Source organism: Vitis riparia, chromosome 18 (genome assembly GCF_004353265.1).
Source record: "Vitis riparia cultivar Riparia Gloire de Montpellier isolate 1030 chromosome 18, EGFV_Vit.rip_1.0, whole genome shotgun sequence".
NCBI classification, from domain to species: Eukaryota; Viridiplantae; Streptophyta; class Magnoliopsida; order Vitales; family Vitaceae; genus Vitis; species Vitis riparia.
In genome coordinates, this window is record NC_048448.1 from 7,078,795 (window position 1) to 7,096,856 (window position 18,062).

At 38.1% G+C, this 18,062-nt stretch overlaps 1 protein-coding gene across 2 annotated transcripts in view; it reads left to right on the forward strand.

The window, feature by feature from the left end:
• The first annotated feature begins 631 nt into the window (after positions 1-631).
• LOC117905955 (pre-mRNA-processing protein 40A) overlaps positions 632-18,062 on the forward strand; it is a 40,115-nt gene continuing 22,684 nt past the window's right edge. Inside the window, exons 1-6 of one of the 2 annotated variants that reach the window (XM_034818849.1) lie at positions 632-762; positions 3,435-3,497; positions 4,005-4,070; positions 4,168-4,506; positions 4,600-4,785; positions 17,780-17,853. In XM_034818849.1, the coding sequence (XP_034674740.1) occupies positions 3,465-3,497; positions 4,005-4,070; positions 4,168-4,506; positions 4,600-4,785; positions 17,780-17,853 (698 nt within the window). In that variant the 5' untranslated portion in view covers positions 632-762; positions 3,435-3,464. The remainder of the gene's footprint in view (positions 763-3,434; positions 3,498-4,004; positions 4,071-4,167; positions 4,507-4,599; positions 4,786-17,779; positions 17,854-18,062) is intronic. The other variant, XM_034818850.1, reaches the window with a different exon arrangement.

The following is an 18,062-nucleotide window of genomic DNA, read 5'->3' on the forward strand; positions in this document are numbered from 1 at the left end:
TGTTATTTTTTCTATTTAGAAAAAATAACATATTGATTTTTTTTATTTAACAAAAAGCTTACAATAAATAATGAAAAAGTAGAAAAACAAACGACCTAAAATTTGAAAACAAATTGCTTTAAATAAAAAGCAAAAAAAAAACAAACACCACTTAAACAAACATATTGATGGTCCATACTATTAAACTGGCTTTAAAATAAAACTATAAAATTATGTAAAAATAATAAATTCTAAATATAATTTTATTTGTTTATAATAATGGTTATATAAGATAAATTATTATTTTATTCCATCTTAAATTAATAAATAATGAATTTAAGTAAGAAATATATTTTAATAGTGTAGTAAGCCATCACTTTATTCACTTTTTATGATCAATATAAATATAAATGTAAAAAAAATAAAATTAAAAATTAAATATAATATAGGAATTAGGATGATCAAGGCTTCATCCAAAACAGCTTCACCTTCTAGAAAACGAAACAAAGAGAAAACTTTACCATCAAATTAAAATAAAAAAAAGGTAAAAAAAAAAACAAACAGCTTTTAAGGTCTTTTAACACAAATTATATGGGTATATAGAGGTGGTGGGCCCGGACTAGAATGCAGTGCGCGTGTGCAAGTCTCCTTGTGCAAACCCATGCTTAATAGTTGCGACTCGGATGCAACTGGGTCCTTAGGGTTTATACACCTCTAGCTCTCCTTCTCACCGACTCGCCGCTGCGCTCTGCCTGAATCATCTTTGCTCCGATCTTCTTTCAGGTAAGCCCGCTGCGCATGTTTCTTGCTATCCGTATCGAGCCCTAATTCGTTGTGTAGAAACCCTAGAATTGGATTTGATTTGGATTTTCGGTTCGAAAATCTTGATTTTGTTTTGGAAGTATTGGTGGAATTGGTTGCGTGGAGACACACTCGCACGCACGCCAATTTCTGTTGTTACGGTTCTCTGCTCCTCCAATGGAGAGCTCGGCGTGCGAGATATGCCGTTGTTAGTGCATGAAGTTTATCCGTTTCTTGAATTGATTCTCCACATGGAGCAAGCAGAGTTTTATCCGGAGGCGAATGTTAGAATTTCTAGGGTTCTGTTTTTCGTTCTCAGTGGGATCCGATTGTAGTTACAAATTTAAAGAACCTTCATTCTCAGAATGGCCAGAGTCTTTATCATGTTATTGTTTAGAATCGTGTAGTCCTGAATGGATTATTTTGTCTTATGATTTTACAAAAGCTTATAAACTAATTAATTCTGTTTAGAGTCTAATAACTTTTTCCTGGAAGTCTAAATTCGAAAAGGGTTGAAGTTGGGTTGCAATGTATTATTTCTATAATCACATTTTAAATTAAGCAAAAGAAGATTTGTATTTTCTGGTCAATGGGTGTTTGTGACGTGTTCACAAAATCGTCGATGGGGTCCTTTCGTGGATGGGTCCTTTCTTGGATTTAAGTTGAACTCAATCTTACTAGTGGTCTATCCAATTTCTTGCAAAGTGAATTTATTTATTTTTCATATAGGGTGTGGTAATGATTTCATTTTGGGGTTAAATGGCTTGGCAATAGTTATTTTGAGAGAGTCTCTAGTTAATGCTTAAACATATGTAGTATCAGTTTGGCATTGATTTAGGTATTTTTTTTTTTCCTTTTTTTGTCCTCATTGGGACTTGAACCTGGAACCTCCTATAAACCCATCCCTACCCTTTGCCACTTGAACCAGGCCTCAAGGGCAAGACAACAGAGATTATAGAAGTGTATTACTCTAATACAGAGTGTTAACTTCTATGATCCTCTTGTGTAGGGCATGGTATATCCCAGAATAAGGATCTTTGGAAATAGCTTCTGGTTAAATCCATATCCTTGTGAATTGCTGTAGCCAGTTTCTTGGTATGGTAATAACTAATAAGAAGCTAAGGCATTTCTTATGAGGGGAAATAAATGAGGACATATTTTATATTGTGTCAAATACAGATTGAATTTCCATAAATGATTGGGAGATGGGGAGACAGGTATGAATTTGGTACCTAAGGAACAGTGGTTGTGAGATGTTTTATCCAGTGAAGCTCTATTGGGAGGTGGTATCACATATATGCTGTTTTGCATTGTATTTTTTAGATGTGTAGCATGCCGAAACAACAAATATAGCCAGCATATTCAAATAGCAGACGCAATTCATGTGTTTCACTAGTATATATGTACATTCTTCCTTTGTTAGAACATTATGGAGTGTTAAGGGAAAAAAGGAAGAAACCTTTCATGTATGGTGTGGGGATTTGCAGTTGAGGGATGCTTTCCTGAATCTTTTTTCTATAGCTTCCTCTAAAGATGCTCAGATGGTTGATGTTTGGGATGGTGGTAGTTGGAATCCTAGGTTTATTAGACAGTTGAGTGATGGGAGTTGGAGGAAGTAGACAACTTATTTGGGAGTCTGCATGATCATTCCCTTTTTACGGATTTTGAGGACATAGTGGAGTGGATGGACACAAAGAGTGGTGTTTTTTTAGTTAAGTCATTCTACTCCTCCTTGGCTAGTAAGAGAGCAAATCATTTCCCTCATTGTATAGTTTGGAACTCTTGGGCTCCTGTTAGAGTTAGTTTCTTTGCTTGGGAGGCAACTTGGGCCAATATTTTGACTTAGGATCAGCTCAAAAAGAGGGATTGGAAGATGCTTAATAGATATTACATGTATAAAGAAGAAGAAACAAGTGATCATATTCTTTTTCATTGTCTGAAAGCTCGTATTTTGTGGCAGCTGATTTTTTGTTTTATTTGGTATGCAGTGGGTGATGCACTCTTAGGTGAGAGGGTTGCTCTTGAGTTAGGAAGGCTCTTTTGTTGGTAGAAAAAGAAAAAAAGCTTGGAAGGTTGTTCCTTTATGCCTTTTTTGAACCATTTGGAGGGAGAGCCTTTGAGATTTGTGAAAGTTTAGATCATTCTTTTAAAAAGTTTTTTTTTTGTATCTATTTTGGGATTGGGTTAGATTGTACATTGGGGATGACTCTATGTCAATGCTTGATTTTGTGGATTGGTTAGAAACTTCGTAGGGTGCGGTTGTATGTTTTTGTGTATTTGTGTCTTTTTGCTTTTTGGTTGCTTTTATATACATTGTGTATACTCTTTTCTTTTTAATACAATTGCTTTTACTTATAAAAAAAAAAGTATTTTTGACTTGATGTTTCTTAGTAAGACAGTAGTTTTATTTGGTTGTCTGTTTGATAACAATGCATGGAAGATGCAAAATTTTGTGTTTGTTCATGCTATGTAGGTGATGAGTCACTCATCCAATTAAGCTAACTTACATAGTTTGGGCATGGTTGGATGCTAGTGTTCTCTCTCATTTATGCATCTGCACTAGCAATTTTCCTGATCCTTAATCAATTTTCAAAGCCTTGTACCACAACATTCTTTGATTGGATGGTATTCTAGTGACATTCTTGTTTTTGCAGCTTTTTGAAGAGGCTTGCCTATGTGCTGGAATGGCCAATAATCCTCAATCTTCTGGGGCACAGGTACTTCCAATCTGATTCTATCATTTATCTTAGATTGAGTGGCAAGACTTCAACTTGGCTCAACTTGAAACAAGTTCCGCCGATGTATGATATTTAAACTGTATTATTATTGACCCATGTTTATCAATTAGTTGTATCAAAGTTGAATCATCCCAGGGGATTCACATCTTGAATAAGCTAAATCCGGTCAAGGTTTTATTAAATTAAAACCTCACCAAGTGTTGAGATAACTAATCAATTTTTATTATATTGTTCTTGACAAGGTCTGATTCAGTGAGAGCCATTTTTAAGCTGAATTGCTTAGAATATGGAAATAGCACTTCACTTTTGGCTTGAGTTTTTAGTCAATTGGATCAGTTTTTTCCTATTTTTGTTGTACTTGATATTTTCTTCTGTTTAAATCATTTTGCTGTTTTTCTTTCCTGGCTCTGAATCACCGTCTCTCTCTCTTTCTCTTTCTCTCTCTGTTTCTTTTTGCTTCTCTCCTTCCCCCTCTGTTTGGAAAAGCCACTTCGGCCTCCTGCAGTTGGATCCTTGGGGCCTCAAAATTTTGGTCCACCATTATCTATGCAGGTAAATTTCTTTCCCTTTGTATAGTATGGTAACTCTTTTCATCTGTTCTTTCATGTGGCTTTAACAAGTGCATTATATGCAAATCTATTTGCTACAGTTTCGACCTGCGGTTCCGGGACAACAAGGACATCCGTTCATTCCAGCAGCTTCTCAACAATTTCGGCCAATTGGACAAAATATTTCTTCACCAAATATGGGAGGGCCTTCTGGTCAAAATCAGCCGCCGCAGTTTTCTCAAGCTATGCAGCAGTTACCACCTAGGCCAAACCAGCCTGGTCCCATGGCACCTTCATCACAGCCAATTCCCATGCCATACATTCAGCAAAACAGACCTCTTACTTCCAGCTCGCCGCAGCCTAATCAAACTGCTCCCCCTTTAAATAGTCATATGCCTGGTCTGGCTGGCCCAGGAATGCCTTTCTCATCATCGTATACTGTACGATCTTACAAATATTAAATTGTTTTCATACCTTGATTTTGGTGTACCTTCATTACTTATGGTACTTGTTTTCCTGATTCTGTGTTTCAGTTTGCACCAGCTTCTTTTGGCCAGCCACAAAGTACTATTAATGCATCAGCGCAGTTTCAACCAATATCTCAAATGCATGCACCTGTTGGGGGACAGCCTTGGTTGTCATCTGGAAGTCAGAGTGGTGCCCTAGTTACACCGGTTCATCAGGCTGGCCAACAGCCTTCTGTTACTGCTGACATTCCAGTAAGCATTTTCTTCGTATTTCCTACAATTCTATCTTCTAGTTGTGCTCCTTTGTTGATTTTGATCTGAATCATCTCTAGACAAAAGTCTTCTATTCATGCAATAAGTCCTAAAATTTCTCTACTAGCACTATTTTATAAGATGGCACATTGTTGCATGATTAAACTGTTTGTTTAATGATCTAAGACACCCTTGGTTGGCCATAAAGACTTCTCATAGAACAAGGCTAGCCAAAAAACAATAGATTCTATCACTACAACCCCTTAAGTTATTATGTGGGAAACTGATAAGGTTGGAATACTTTCTTCAGAAGGAGTTTACTTGCTATTGTGCTTGGTTTTCAAGCATGAAACCATCCAAATTATGATTTACTGAAAGGCCCATTGATGTGAATTCAATGTCTATTTTAAATTTAGTTGATTGTTTGGGTTCTAGATAATAAGAAGGAAGCTTTTTTTTCAATTGTTGTTTGGTGCTCCTTGTATCTTTCCTGTGAGCCTTAATGCACCCTTTTTGATTTGCGATGTTAATATATATATTTGTCTGTCTGTCAAAAAACGTTAACAAAAAAAAAAAAAAAACGTTATGACTGTACCAAAAGTGCAATTATTGTAGAATTTTTCTACAAAGATCATGTTAATGATAACATTTTACATGTGAAAGCCTTAGCACTGACTTTGCTTCTATTTTATTTATTTATTTTTAATAGGCAAACAAAAACCATATTAATAGTGCCTAACAAAAAGCATATCAAAGTACATAGGATGTATATAAAGGACATCAAGAGGTGAAGTAAGAAGGGAGGAGACATAAAAAACATTAAGTCCCTTCATGAAGACTCTAATTAATCTATAAAATCCATCATGGACCTCCATCCATGTACCTCTTCACCCACAGCACAATATTACAAAAAACGTGGATTTAAGTGTTTGATATGGCATTGCTTTGCTTTCGAATGATTTCCGGTTCCCCTTTCATAAAGACCTAAACACGTGCAACAGGATAACCCTCCAAACTTTTTCCCCCCCTACAAAAGAAGCATGCTGCCCTAAGAGGGTTTCTTTTACTGAATGTGGCATCATTCTTGCAACCTTGAACAGGGAAAACACCAAATTTCATAAGACCCTAGCTCTGATACTTATAAAAAAAAGGAAAAAAAAAGACCCTAGCTCTGATACAATGCAGAAGGATGGGATTAACTAACTCTTCATCTTCTTTACAAAGAAAAGATTGGTTCACCAAGGGTATCCTTACCTTTGCAGTAGGGCCGAAGTCAAAACCTTTCCCAAGAAGCTTTCTAAGCAAAAATCTCCACTTTTGCTAGAGTCATCAAATTTCAAATAGCTCCCATTGGAAATGTTTCTTGCCTTGAGAGAGTGTAGAAGGATTTGACTAAAAATTTACCCTTCTTTGCATCCATTCATGCCATTATATTTTCGTAAATTCAGCACACCTCTCCTGAACCTTGTCAAGTGTCAAAGTTCCAATTGCCATGGATAGTAGGTACTCATAATTAGTAACCCATACTTCTCCTTTGCTGACAACCTCTGAGTTTTCTTGAGCTTCTTCTGTACTATCAGTAACTCCTGCAACATCAATTTTGACTCTTGGATTTCTTTGGGAAAGGAGTGAAACCTTTCTGATGCAACTCATGGAAAAAATCAACTGTTTTTCTGTTGCTGAGAATAATGTTCTCTCCTTTTACAACCACAAACATAAAACCTAAATTTGTTTTCTAGTTTCAACAGCTTCATTTCAAGATTGTCCAATAGAACTAACTTTCTTTTCTCATGAAATTCAAGTCTTATGTGAAAGAACTCCTCTAGAATCTGCTCAAGTGTTACGTATTTTGTGATGGTGCAATTTGAGTCAAACAGGTGCATGTGTTACTTCTGGAGATTTTAGTGGTGAGCTTGAATTTATGCAACCATCCCTATTGCTCTTTCATTTTTCTCCTTTGCTATGGTTTTAGACAGAGGGGAGCAACTCTTCAAACTTTCTTCTTCTTTTGGGGTCCATGCTAGCTCAAGGGGGCATTCCATATTGATGAGCGAATTATCTACTCTATTTCAAAGAGAGTGTAAATCATTTGGCCACAAATGACTACTTTCAAGCGGTGAAGGAGGACGTGATCAATATTTTCTTTCTTCTCCTTTACTCATATAGCATCTATTCGACATATTTTGTCCTCTTGTTTTGAGTTGATCTAATGTCAATATCCATACTTAAATGGCTTCCGAAGAAAAAAGCCAACTCTTGATGGAACCTTATTTTTGATAGATATAGAAAAAGATATATTAATAAGAGACGCCAAAAGAGCGACTCAAGGTATATAATACCTATACACCCCTCGCCAAAATGATAAAAAGAGGAAAAGGAATAACCAAACAGAAGGGGCTTAAACAACCTCAACAAGAGCCCAACCAATCAACAAAACTAAGGTTAGAGGATAATTATCTATAAACAACTTTGTCTTTAGCCAAAGGGAGTGAACACAAGAACTTTTTAGTCTCTAGATCGAAAACATGTCATCATTGAAGGCCATTCTATTCTTTGCATTCCACACTATTCAAAAGATGTGTAAGGGAGCTGTTCTCCAAACCTTCTTATGTTTTTTGCCCACAAAAGAACCATGCCAACCGAGTAGAGTATCTTTGATCGACGAAGGAAGCACCCAAGAGACCGGGTTAAAGAAAAGAGCAGCTCCCATAAAACCTTTATTTTGACATAGTGAATAAGAAGGTGATCTATGGTCTCTTCATTCTCATGGCACATAAAACATCTATTTGCTAGGGCTCATCCTCTTTTTTGAACTAGATCTAAGGTTAAAAGCTTTACCCCACGTTACCTCCCAAGCAAAAAAGCTAATCTTAGGCTACACCCAGGAGTTCCAAATGCTTCTTGAAGAGAAAGAAATGGAGCTGCACGATTGTAAGGCATTGTAAAGAGATTTGATAGAAAACTTGCCACTCTTTGTTTCGGTCCAAAGTATCGTGTCTTCCACATTCCCACACTCTTTTCCCATGCAACCGCACCCACCTCTCAATTATTAAAGGGTCTATGGAAACAAGGATTCCATCCCTCCTTCCCCCCTTCCTCCCTTCCTCCCTTTTGTCGAGGAATCCTAAATATCCTCCACTTGTGCCTCATTTGAGTCAGCTAAAACAAACAAGGATGAGAAGGACACACACAAAGGAGAATCCCCACATCACTTATTGTTCCAGAATCTCACCTTCCGTCGATTAGCCACTAAAAAAGAGATCCCATCATTTGCAACGTCCTAATCCTTATCACTTTCCACAATCCAACACCATATACCTTTCTCACATCTCGAGAGCACCAACCCTTTCTTCCCCATATTTTCCTCCGATTACTTGATTCTAAAAGACCTCTTTCTTATTCGCAAATCCTTAATTCCATTTGCAAAGGAGAGCCTTACTAAGAGTTGAAAGACACTTAGCTCCCAGATCCCCTTTCTTCTTATCTAAGCAAACAATCGCTCATTTTACTAGATGTGGTTTCCGTTCCAAAGCCCTACCTCCCTAAAGAAAATCCCTTTGAATCTGGTCTAGTGTCAATCTAACTGACCTTGGTATGCATAACAAAGACATAAAATAAATGGGTAAGGTAGACAAAGTACTCCAAGTTTGGGTTTCTTTTAAAATGTATTGTCTCTTCCACATAACCAACCTTCTATGGAACTACTCTTCCACACCATCCCAAATTGCTATTGATTTAAACAGTGCATCCAAAGGTAGGCCCAAGTAAGTGAACGGGAGACTACCCACCTTACAACCAAACTCATAAGCAAAGTCATCAATATTTTCCACCCTTTCGATGTGAATTAATTCACTTTTATCTAAATTTATTCTCAACTCCAAAATGGCCTCAAACCACTTAAGCAATCAACAAAGATAGGTCATTTGATCCTTTACTTATAAAAAAGAAAAAAAGAAAAAAGAAAAAAGATAGGTCATTTGATCTTGGGAGGCTTGGCAGAACACCATGGTGTCATCGACAAACCAACAAATAGGAAATCTAAACCCTTTCTCCACTCGTTCCCTTCACTTCACCTCACTACCCAAGAAAACCCCTCCATCCACTGCCCTCTCCAAGAGGCAACAGAACGCCTCAATTGCAATCACGTATTAATTGGGCGAGAGAGGATCCCTCTCCCTTAAGCTTCTTGAGCTTTAAGAAAAGCCTATAGAGTACCATTGACCAAAATAGAGAAACTTATTGTGGAGATGCTCCACTTGATCCACCCAATCCATTTCTCCCAAAATCTGATTTTTTTTGCATAATCGCAAGGAGGAAATACCAGTCCACATGATCATAGGTCTTCTCTATGTCAACTTTGCACAAAATACTGCACTCATTATTTTTCAATATTGAATCAATGGCTTAATTAGCAATAAACACTAAATCTAGAATTTGTCTTCCCTCCACAAACGCCTCTTGGGCCTTAGACACCACTTTTCCTACCACCTTTCTTAATCTATTGGCTAACACCTTTGGCTAGCCTCTTGTACAACCCACCCACCAAACTAATTGGCCTAAAGATCCTTAAGTATTCAACACCCCATTTTGTTGGAATTAAAACTAAAAAGGTTGCATTCTAGCTTTTAACAAAATTGCCATGCTCATGGAAATCCTTGAAAAAGCTCATCACCTCATCCTTCACAAAATCCTAAGAGAATTGCAAAAAGGTCATAGAAAACCCATCCAACTCTAATGCTTTATCCCCATTGAAACTCGATAGTGCACCAAAAACCTCCTCCTAAGAGAAGGGCTCCTCTAATCTTAAAAACATCACGAGCCTCTAAGCTCTCAAACAGTAGCTCATTTAACCTAGGGTTCTAGTCCCCTAGATTAAAAAACAGATACTGAAAGGCTTTAACTACTCCTTCCTTGACAACATTTTCCTCAGAGTGCTAAGAACCATTAATCTTAATTTTGTACACATAATTCTTCCTTCTATGGGTATTAGCCATCTTATGAAAGTAATTGGTATTTCTATCCCCTTCCTTCAGCCACACTTCCCTAAATTTTTGCTACCATGAAATCTCTTATGATAAAACTCATTTTTTTAATCTTCCCTAGCTTGCTTTCTTGCTTCCACCTCCTCCAAGGGTAGGGTATTCGTTTTTTCCTTTGTATCCTAATGGACGACTTGATTCAAAGCCATAGCCTTCCTGTCTTTAGTTTTGCCAAAAACTTCTCTGTTCCACTCCTTAAGATTTAACTTTAAGGCCTTCAATTTTGCAGCCAGAATGAAACTTGAGGACCTGCTAAAATTGTACCCCTCCCACTACATTTTTAGAAGGTCCTTGAAGCACTCCTCCTTCAGCCACATACTTTCAAATATAAAAGGAAATGGGCCTCTCCTCGGTCCTCCCCCATCTAGAAGTAAGGGGAAATGGTCAGACACAGGTCTAGGGAGAACATACTGCAAAACGATCAAGCCTTGACATGGATTGATTATTTAAACCACCTCCAAGTTAAGGGGCCCCTGCACCAACGACAAATCTTTCAACTTTAAGTCCTCAATTACCTTAGAGAACATTTTCATTGATGAATTCAATCTCGCTCTTTTATTGCACTGTCCATGATATCTAATCATGTTAAAATCCCTGTAACACACCAGGGGTCACTCCAAAGCCCCTTTATAACCCCCAATTCACCTTAAAAGCAATCTCTTTCTCTCCTCTAGGTTGAGCCATAAACCCCTGTAAAAATCCAACTGCAATCATCCTCGTGATTCTTAAATTGACACGAGATGGAGAACTTGCCCACTTCCATGCCAACCAATTGCAATACCCTATTATCCTAAAACACCCCAATTCCTCCAACATCTCCCCTTGAGTCCACAACACCCCACTCTAAGAATCTCCCCACCCTTAGATTGCGCACTAGCTCACTTGACATCTCTTTAGATCTTGGTTTCTTGTGAGCAAACCGGATCCATCTTATACTTCTTAATCAAGGCCTTTATCACCTTCCTTTTGTCTTTGTCATTGGTCCCTCTTACATTCTAGGATAATATTCAATCCTTCATCTAGAATTGGATGCGTTGCCCCCCTCCCCCCTCCCCCCTCCCCTCCTCTTTCTTCTCCTCCTACTCCAAGGTAGTTCATAGGACAATCCGACTTTTTCAATTTTGTTTCAAACCTTGAGGACTCTGATATTTCTTTCTTCTACCAACCATCTTCCCCTTTTGATATTTCCTCTCTTCCATCCTTTTGAGCAAGGTCAAAATCTCCCCATCCAACCCCTTCGTTGGCATTCCTAAGCGATGGATAAACTTAGCTAAACAACTAGAAGACCAACACAGTAGAGTCTATTCCCACTCCCTCCACTAGTTCGCCCCACAAATCCTTTTCTAACAAGGCTCCCGTTACCTCCTCAATAGCCCCCAAATCCATACCCAAAGAACAAGAGCCTTCCATTTCCCTCTCCATTCGCCAAAATCACCCTTAACGGATCTAGCGTTGCCTCCCTTCCTGCCTTGTCTGTCCCACAACCAACATAAGACGCACCACTAGTGGTAACAAGTGCCTTTTCCAATCTAGAGAGAGAAGAAAAAGAAGAATGATCTTGCTTCCCCAAAAGGAAAAATGAATAAGGAGTTGGGTACCTGGAAGTCTCTTGCAAAAGTGCTTCGTCAGTGAGATATGAACATCGTATCATCGACAACTGAGTTCCCTTCTTGTTGCTAAACCTAGAGCCATCAAATCATTCTTTGTCAGTCCTCCACTCCTCTATGAATCTAGACTCTCCAAAAGCCCTAGCCTCTTTTATACTCCCATCTTTGTTGGACTGGCCCACACCCATGGATCTTTTAAGACACCGTTGGCTTGATCCACTTCAACAAACGAACTAGGCCTCCTTACCTCTTGTTCCTCCAAAACGCGTCCCAAACCAAAACCCCCTTGGGCTAAAGGCCTACCCGCCTTTCTCCCAAGGCCTGTAAACCCCTAGGCTTCTGTTCCACTCAAAACTCTAGCCACACTTCCTCTTCCACCTTCTTTCTTTGACCTTCCCACAAACGTAGAATCAGAATTATTAGTGTCAACATCCTTTCTTCACAAAAATTCTCCACCTCCACACGACATGGCAGCCATTGCACACTGCAAATCTGGCTGCAGTTGTTTCACCCTACCGCCCGCTCGTGTGTCACCCCTCCATCATCCCTAACCTCCAATGCCTCTCCCCTACCACTCCTAAACAATGGGACCATTTCTGACACCTTTGGTGGAGCTTCCCACCATAGTCATACAACAAAACAAAATGAACCAACCATCACTTGTAGAGAACCTGACCACTAAACCTTCTGGAATCTCCAAGATCCTAGCCCATTGAAATTTTGAAAAAACAAAGTTTCTTCATCCACTGCGATAAACCCCCATAGTTGTCTCGATCTTTTTGAACACCTCCCGACTCCAAAAATGAAGCAGGAGACCCATTATCCTCACCCAGACTTCCTTAGTGAGTTCACCTTTTTGGAAACACCCCACTTCTATGCCTCACCTCTCCAAGTGCAGAAGTTTCTCCTTAAAACATTGAAACCCTCTTTTCAACACCCTGTTTGCCTCTGCTTTGTCCTCAAACTCAAAGAAAAGGAATGCACCTCCTAACTTTGCAATCTTCACTCCCCCTTTTAGGTTCCAATGGAATCTCCCCCAACTCCTTAACAACAACAAATGTAGAACTGATATTGAAGGCTTTCCCCACTTCCCAACCAAACACCGATCCAATTGCTCCTTCGTACTTAGCAAATCCCTTCCCCTCAACTGGAGCCAAACTACCTCACCTAACCTTCTTGCTTTCGCTTTCAAAACATTAACAAAGGACCCTTTTGCTTTCTCCATAGGAACTTTGCTACTGCTTTCCACCTTAACGACGATCGATCCAAAGGAAATCTTGGAATCAGTAAGGGTAACTACACCTAGAGAATTGAGCTTCTCAACTAAGGTGGCCTAACCCTTAAAATACCTTTACCTTCAGGGAACACTAAACGATACCTCCTTGCTTTCATATCAACAACAAAGTAAGGATGAACGTTTTTGCTTCATTTGAACGTTGTTTGAGCCTAAACTTCCTTTTTCCATCTTCCCAACTTAAAACAAAACTCTTACTAGATTCCCCTCGATGGAACCTTATGCTTCCAAACAATTTGTGAAGTTGAAGCATCTCTTCTTCCATTAGACAAAGAAAAGTAGAGAGATTTAATTAAAAAAATACCACACTTTGAGTTTGACCAAATTATTTTATCCACTATATCCTTGCAAATTGTTTGCAATTACAATCTCCCAAAAAAGTCTTCATTCTACCTATCTTCCCAATCATGGTTTTGTCTTGAGAAACGAGGGTTCGAACAACCCCTTTCCCCTTCTTGATCTCACACATTAACTATTCATGCATCTTTGGTAGTGGCTATGGAAAACAACGTAGGAAAGACCATTGCCCCCCTAAAATTGATTCTATTGTTGAAATCCTACTGCACGATTTTGATTACCTTCCTCCACATGCTAAAGTTCCTAAAGAAATCAACTGAATGGAATATGACATTATAATTTACTAATTAGTGATGGGTCCATAAAATATTCTAAACTTTTGGATGCAAGTTTATGTTTTAAACTCCAACTCGTGGCCTCAAAATATTATTATGCCAAAAGTTCCAAGTTTCTATAAGTTCCCTAATGATACGTTAATAAGAAACTATGATACTACATAACTACAACTGTATACTTGCATTGAACAATGAGAAATGTTGTTCTTTGAATAATATATATGTTCATTACAGTATTACTTCAATATTCATCGGAGAGGGAATTACACCAGAGCTTCAATTCATTATCTTTTCTCTTCAACATGTTCACAATGTTTCCCTATATATTCATTTTTCCTTTTCTTTTTACCTATTTCCTTTTTTTTTATATCAGAAACGGAGAAAAATGTATCAATATAAGAAAAGATACAAGAGAAGGATGAGAAGTCCTTCCCACAAAAATAGAAACTGATCAAAAGAGAAAACACCCAACTTTATAAAACTATATACAAAGAAAACCCCCAACTATCTCAAGCTTTTGAATTACAAACCGTAGTCCAATTGAGTTTTAAAACACTAAGAGGAACTCCTCTAAATGAAGTAAATCCCATAACATCTCTTTCGATCTCCCCTTTTCCTAAAAAATCGTAGCGTTTCTCTCTTATCACACCATCCACAACAAAGTGAGGCAAACGATTTGTCAAAGTGTCTTGCTTCTAATTGAATTCCCCAAACCTTTAAATGCAATAATCATCATGTTCACAATACTCCTTGGTGGAACCCAAGCCAACCCTACTAGATTGAAGAGCTTGTGCCAAAGCCCAATAGTTAAAGGACAATGAAGAAAAAGGTGGTCGATCGATTCTCCATTTCCCTTGCATAGAATGCACCACTGAGGACAAAGGGATTTGTAGGGTTTTCTCAATTGCAACTTGTTATTGGTATTTACCTTCCCATGTACTACTAACCAAGCAGGGGCCTTAACCTTCGAAGGGGCTTTTGAACTCTACAAAAACTTGGTCGGAAGGAACAAAATAGGATTTGAGAAATTTGATAAGGCCAAGAAAAAAGATTTAACAAAAAACAAGCCTGATGAGGACAAAGAACAAGCTCTTGAATCTGCCACAGAAGGAGAGAAATGCATTGAACTAAGGAAGGATATGATTCTTTGAACGAGTTCAATTTCTGTATCAGTAAGATTACAACGAAAATTAAAATTCCAAGAGAGTGGATAGGAATTGCCAAGGATAACTGAGACGGTGAGGTTTTTTTTTATAGAAATAACTCTCTAAAGACCAGGGAATTGAGAGCACAAAGTTTGGTTACCCCATCATAGATCTTCCCAAAAACAGATTCTCTCCTCATTCCCCACCACTAGGCGGATAAAAAGGGAGAAATCCTGGAAAACTTGAATAATAGCCTTCCAAGGACATCTGTGTGACCATCTAACCACCATGTTGGCGTCCCATCCATTAGAATGTGTCCCATAAATACTTGCAATAACCTTATGCCAAAGACCACTCCTTTCTTTAGGGAACCTCCATTTCCCAAGGAAGTCTTCCCGAAACCCAAATCTCTCAACTTCTTTGGCCGACAAACAACATCCCATCTGATAAGATGATCTTTCTTCCCTTCCCTTGCCCCAGAGCAAAGAAAACCCCTTTGCAGTTTCTCAATCTTTGAGACTATTGATATTGGGATTTTGAAAAGAGAGAGAAAGTAGTTTGAAATGTGAGACAGACTTGACTGAATTAAAGTAATCCTCTCCCCTAGAGACAAAAAAACCTTTTTCCATCCATCCAACCTCCTTGATATTCTCTCAACCACTGGATCCCAAAAGCCTATTGTCTTTAGGTTCTCTCCTAATGGAAGACCTAAATAAGACAAAGGCCACTTTGACATTCTGTAGGATCGAAGCCAAACTAGACAACAAGTCTTGCCTTGTATTAATACCTGAAATGATGTTTTTTTTGAATTGATTTTTAATCCTGATACTTGCCCAAAAACCAAAAGAATTAGCTTGAGGTTTTGAAGATGTTCCGGAGAGGCTTTAGAGAAAAAAATGGTGTCATCTGCAAACTATAGTAAAGACACTCTAGTCCTATCCTTTCCCACAATGAAGCACTCAGTTAACCCAACTTCCTCTACTTTGATCATCATCTTGCTTAGAACATCTGCTACTAAGGTAAAAAGAAAATGAGAAAATGGGTCTCCTTGTCTCAAACCTCTAGTGGCCTTAACCTAACCCTTTGCATTTCCATTAACTAGGATTGCAAAACTTATTGAAGACAAACAAACCCTCATCCAAGATCTCCATTTTGGGATGAGCCCCTTCCTTTCTAGCACATGGTTTAAAAAGCTCCAATCCACATGATCATAGGCCTTCTCAAAATCGATTTTGAAAACCACTCCTTCCTCTCCCGACCTTCTTTTCTCATCCACCACTTCATTGGCTATCAAGACAACATCCAAAATTTGTCTCCTTTCAACAAAGGCTCCTTGAGAGCCAAAGATTATTTCATGAAGGACTTTGCGTAAACGGCCTGATAAGACCTTAGCAATTATCTTATATAAACTTGTAACCAAGCTAATAGGTCTAAAATCTAATATTTTAAAGGTTTGACTTTTCTTGGGCATCAAAGCAATGAAGGTAGCAGTTGTACTTTGATTTATTATCCATTAGTGTGGAACTCTAGAAACACCCTCATTAGGTCCTCTTTGATCACATCCCAACACTCTTGATACACTGCAATAGTGAACCCATTTGGATCAGGGGCTTTTTCCTTATTCAATTGGAAGACTCCCAAGTGTACCTCCTCTTTAGAAAAGGGCTTGTCTAGCCAAACCGCACTTTCTCCATAAATAGGGACCCAATCTAAACCTTCAACCCTCCAAGAAGCACATTTGGATTTGGAATAGAGTTTCCCAAAGAAATTTACAATCTCTTCTGAAATAATTTCAATGTTGCTTAAAGTCACCCTCCCAGAGACCAAAGACTTAATGAACTTCCTGCTTTACCTTCCATTGGCCACTCTATGAAAGAACTTAGAATTGCAATCTCTTTCTTTCATCCACTTGACCCTAGATTTTTGTCTCCAATGAACCTCTTCCCTTTAACAACAAATCCTCTAGCTCCCTTCTTCTTAAGGTTCTTTCTAATTACAGATCATGATTCAAGTTCCCTTCTTGTTCAATTAGATCAATTCTACAAGTCCGAAAGAATGAAAATTTTCCTCTCTCTTAAATCTCCAAAAGCCATTTTATTCCAATCTTTCAACTTTGATTTAACAAATTTGAATTTCCTCTGAACTTGTGACCTTCCCAACCTTCAACCGAACACTCTTGCCACTGAGCACTAAAATTGTCCTTAAACTCAGGATAGAGCAACCACATATTCTCAAACTTGAAAGGAGTTGGACCCCACTTTAAAGGATTAGTTTCCAAACAAATTGGGCTATGATCTGAGTTCCATCTAGGAAGTGCCTCTTGAAGACTTTGAGAGAAGAAAAGGTCCCACTCAGATGGAAACAAAAATCTATCCAACCTCTTGCAAATAGGAACATCTTGAATGCTTGACCAAGTAAAAGCCACATTTCTAAGAGGGGGATCAAACAAACCACTCTCCCTTATAAACTCGTCAAAACACCTCATGTTTGGTGTTAACCTAGAAACACCCAATTTCTCGGAGATCCTCCTTATTACATTAAAGCCCCCTCTTACACACCACATTGGGAAAGTTAGACCATACAGGTCTTGTAGCTCCATCCAAAAATCCTTCCTCCACAAAGGCTTATGCGGACCATAAAGTTAACCAAAAAGAACCTTCTTCATTAGAATTCAACTTCACAGTTACAGAGAAAGACCCTAACACCTTCTCTGTACACTTTAACTTATTAGAATCCCACATAATCACAATCCCCCCTGAAGCCCCACAAGCAGGAAGAACAACCCACTCTTTGCTTATTCCTTTCCAGACACTACCCACAAACCTCCTATCCCAAATTTCTCTCTTTGTTTCCTGAAGCATCACAATATCTGGATTTGGAGAACCTTTTAAACCTTACAATGCCTTTGAACAATATAATAATATTTTTAAGGCAATAATTCAAAGTTGATTTCTTTTATAAACTATTGGCAGTCAAACATATCTTTAGAGTATGCTTTTTGTTGTGTCATATGTTTTGTTAGACATGCTTAAGATATGATACATATTGGTGATACATGTCATTTTGCCTGAAAATAATACCATATCATTTATTATAAGTTGTTGAAAACTATGGGTGTCACTAACAAAGTAAGAAACCTAAGGGAAGTAAAAAATGAACCTAAAAACCTTGTGGGAGGTCTTGGATTTTTTCTTGTTACAGGCAGTCAGGCATTATTTGCATGAGATTTTAGTTACTATTAGCTTTATTATTTTCTTTTTGCTTGTCTGAATCTCAGGCGGGAAATGTTCCTAACCCAACTCATCAATCCTCATCTGATTGGCAAGAGCACACATCAGCTGATGGAAGAAGGTAATTCTTGTTGTAGCTGACTTATTATTATTGCTTCTATGCTGTGGTATTGTTAAAATATGATATCATTCATTGATGGGCTTTTACCGACCACAAAGCTTTGCTGTTTTTGAATAGTAATTCCTAATTTTTTTTATCCTGTCATCTTGCTGTCATTTATGCTATTTCTGTATTTTGTAAAATGTTTTTTTTACTGATATGTGTATGCA